Source organism: Phalaenopsis equestris, unplaced genomic scaffold (genome assembly GCF_001263595.1).
Source record: "Phalaenopsis equestris unplaced genomic scaffold, ASM126359v1 Scaffold233197, whole genome shotgun sequence".
Lineage (NCBI taxonomy): Eukaryota > Viridiplantae > Streptophyta > Magnoliopsida > Asparagales > Orchidaceae > Phalaenopsis > Phalaenopsis equestris.
The window spans coordinates 28,406-32,373 of record NW_018251150.1 but is presented as its reverse complement, the minus strand read 5'-3'; the positions used below and the strand labels follow the sequence as shown (position 1 = coordinate 32,373).

At 40.6% G+C, this 3,968-nt stretch overlaps 1 protein-coding gene across 1 annotated transcript; it reads left to right on the top strand.

Moving 5' to 3' along the window:
- Window positions 1-228: 228 nt before the first annotated feature.
- Window positions 229-1,617, top strand: LOC110038594 (RNA demethylase ALKBH5-like). The gene is made up of 2 exons (XM_020743470.1): window positions 229-283; window positions 905-1,617. The coding sequence occupies exons 1-2, from the start codon at window positions 229-231 to the stop codon at window positions 1,615-1,617; spliced, it is 768 nt and encodes a 255-aa protein (XP_020599129.1).
- The last annotated feature ends 2,351 nt before the right edge of the window (window positions 1,618-3,968 follow it).

Below are 3,968 nucleotides of genomic sequence, written 5' to 3'. Positions count from 1 at the left end.
TCGCACTAAATGAGGAAAGGACACCTCAAGGTAACATCATAAACTTTGACTTGGACTTCGATCAGGTCGACATGAGCTATGAGGGTCCCCTGATGGACATAATCAGTCATCGCGAGAAAGAAGGGCTACCATCGCTATTAAAGATCAGCACTAAATAGGCTTCCTCACTGAAAAGGAAGAAAGTGATAGCGCAGCAAAACGAGGGAAGGGCTCAGTCGTCTGCCCTCCATGGTAGCTACACCGGCTGGAGGCTTAGTAGCCACCAATAGCGAACGACTGCCAGGTACTTTGCTTTGCAGGACGCAACGCAGGAACACCAGCCGCAAGAAGCAGAGAGCTTCTCTACGAGAAGACCGCAGACGTCAGAAAGAGACAAACAACTTACTCACCCCTATTCCTGAGGGGCATATTTATGATCCAGACATGAAAGAAACTTCTGCCGGCCTACCCACTATAGATGAAGAACCGGGGTTCGTCACAGAGCCAGACACACCTTTAGCTTCAGATGTTTAATGCAAGGGTTGCCTGACGTGCGACGCAGAAATACCTGCAGGGACATCAGCCACAGGGGCATGTCTAGAATGCATGGATTGCGATGTTCTACATTTACAATGCTTCAGTACATTGGAAGAGTATACCTCCAGCACCGATGGGTCTCAGACTTCAAATTTTATGATGGATGAGTCATACGTCCCACTGGGGACAGATCAATATATACCATGAAGCCCAGGGTCGTACATCCCGCTAGAAGCTGATTCTCGTGTTCCAGATCAATCAGCGCCAGTTTGGGTTCCTATCGATATTCAAGGGGAGGAACGCCCGTGAAAACTACCGACTCCTAGTATAATGGAGTAATATAAAATAAGTAAAGTAAATAAAAGAGAATTTGAATTTTACGATGAAGTCAAAGGAAGAATCATAAACATACTAGAAGGCCTGGAGATGTATACCAGGGTTTTGTATCCCAGGGTTTTCTCCGAGAGTGACGAAAGAAGCATTCTCGACTGTATCTTCGATTTGAGTGATAGAGGCCGAGCAGGCCTTCCCATGGAAAGAACATACTCTGAGCCGAAGAAATGGATGAGAGGAAAAGGGAGAATCACCATTGAGTGCGGCTGTTGTTATAATTTCACAAACGACAGACAAGGAAATCCACCAGGGATCCTTAGATATGACCAAGTAGATCCACTACCTTCTATAATAAAGTTGATGATCAAGGGAATTGTCAGATGGAGCATACTGCCAGCTACCTGCATCCCAAATAGCTTCATCATCAACATATATGACAAGGGAGACTGCATACGTCCTCACGTTGATCATCATGATTTTGTAAGACCCTTCAACACGGTCTCATATTTTAGCAAGAGCAATATATTATTTGGGAAAAAGATTGGCATTGTCGGCCCTGGCGAGTTTAGAGGAACTGTAAAGATTCCGTTGCAAGTTGGTTCAGTTTTGGTCTTGAAAGGAAATGGGGCAAATGTTGCTAAGCACTGCATTCCAGGGGTAAGACACCATAGGGTGTTCGTGACCTTCCATAGGATGGATAACAGCAAAATACCATATGGGTTTCAGCCAGACCCAAAACTGGAAGAGCTACTGTCGTACAAGCTATGAGATGGTTGTACCTTTAAGTAGATGTGAAGGGAACTCTTATCCTGGAGCATGGCTTAAAAGGTCTGCTCGATCAGGAGCTTGTCGTACCTGATACAGATGGTCAGAGGGTTCACTTTCTTTTATAGCAACATGATATGTATCTGATATATTCATCCCACAATGTATTCATGGCATGAGATGTTCTGGATGTACTTCAACATGGACTATATTATACCTTTTTGAGGTGTTAATGTTGAATCTGTGACATCTTTATTGGAGAAAATTAATGGAAATTTATCTCAGAAATGTGCCTTTTTGTCAGTTACCTTTTTGTGCGATGGATGGAAGCCACAAACTACGCGTTGGTTCAAAATTTTGATGAACGAAGAACGAAACAATATATCTTTAACAATACATAAAATTTAAATAATCACAAATGAATAAACAACAAAATAAATTTCTTTTGAAAATCAACCAATTAAAATTAAAATTTTATGGACATGTTTTGAAAAATTAAATGTGATAAAAACAACAAGAAAAAAATTGAATATGTTGAGTGGATTCTCTTGGTTTCAGAGTTTTTTACTATTTGTACGCGCAACATAACCATCTTTATCTACATTAACTCTCTTCACATCCTCCCGGAATTTCACATTCTGCAAAAAACCCCACAAAACTCTACAAATCCTCTTCAACAAAATTAACCTTTTCACATGACACATTTATATAAATTCAACATCACAAACTCTCTACACTGTTTTCATATGACTCTCGGAGTCAGTACCCAAATTTTGACTCTACATCTTCGAGATTGGTGTAAGACCCCCTTTAATTGAACATGGCATCCTATCCTTAATCTTCGAGGTCGGTTCCCGACTTTCGACTCTCTTTTCAAAAATGATAACTAAAATTCAATTATCATTTCCGAATCAGTACTTAAATTCTGATTCCTTCTCAGATTTTCATATTCTTTCACATATTCCCCACAAATTCACATGTGTGAATCTGCATATTTTCTGCATAAGCACACATATTTTCTTGTTACCTCTTGAGCTGGATATGAGTTCTAGTGTTTTCCTTCTCAATGTAGCACATATATTCTCTTGTCACCTCTTGGGTTGGATGCGTGTCTTAGTGCTTTCCTTCCTAACGTGACATACATATTTTCTTGTTACCTCTTGAGTTGGATATGAGTCCTAGTGCTTTCCTTCTCAATGTAGCACACATACTCTCCTGTCATCGCTTGGGTTGGATGTTAGTCCTAGCGCTTTCCTTCCTAACATGACACACAAATATTTTCTTATTATCTCTTAAGTTAGATGTGAGTTCTAGTGCTTTCCTCCTCAATGTAGCACATATATTCTCCTGTCACTGCTTGGGTTGGATGTGAGTCCTAGAGCTTTCCTTCCAAACGTGACGCACACATATTTTCTTGTTACCTCTTGAGTTGGATGTGAGTCCTAGTGCTTTCCTTCTCAATGTAAAACATATATTTTCATGTCACCCCTTGGGTTGGATGTGAGTCCTATCGCTTTCCTTCCTAACGTGACACACACATATTTTCTTATTACCTCTTGAGGTGGATGTGAGTGCTAGTACTTTCTTTCTCAATGTAGCACAATATTCTCTTGTCACCGCTTGGGTTGGATGTGAGTCCTAGCGCTTTCCTTACTAACGTGATGCACACATATTTTCTTATTACCTCTTGAGTTGGATGTGAGTCCTAGTGCTTCCCTCCTCAACGTAGCAAACATTTTCTTCATCATCGCTTGAGTTGGATGTGAGTCCTAGTGCTTTCATTCCTAACGTGACATGTATATTCTCCCTGTCATATGTAAGTTTGAATATAACTCCCCACTGGTAACTCAAACTGGTATAGTCCTTTCTTTCTGGAGACATATCCTTAACAGTCGTCGTCTTCTACACTGTTGATACCCATTGGAGCCGGATGTGAGCCTCTGTGTTTTCCATATCGATTCGGTCCTCCCATACAATCATATTCTCATAATTTGAAATCAGTTTCAAGACCACCTTAAATGGATTATGGCATCTGATTCTTATTTCAGAATTAATACCCAAATTTCAATTCCCACCTCGGGGTCAGCACTTATATACTGACTCCCATCCTTTATAAATACCTGAAATTTCATAACTCAAAATTCACTCTCCGATCCCCAGCAAGAGTCCCTACTCATTGATTTCAATCAAATGATCATCTGCTAATTTCCCAGCAAAAAAAACTCACACACACAACTCTACAAGCACATATATTCTCTTGTCACCTCTTGGGTTGGATGCGTGTCTTAGTGCTTTCCTTCCTAACGTGACATACATATTTTCTTGTTACCTCTTGAGTTGGATATGAGTCCTAG

What these genes read in the sequence shown, in the direction of transcription:
- LOC110038594 (XM_020743470.1), top strand. Translation starts at nt 229, where the DNA reads ATGGTAGCTACACCGGCTGGAGGCTTAGTAGCCACCAATAGCGAACGA. An exon ending in CAATAGCGAACGACTGCCAG is followed by an intron (nt 284 to 904) that starts GTACTTTGCTTT and finishes TTTACGATGAAG; the next exon opens with TCAAAGGAAGAATCATAAAC.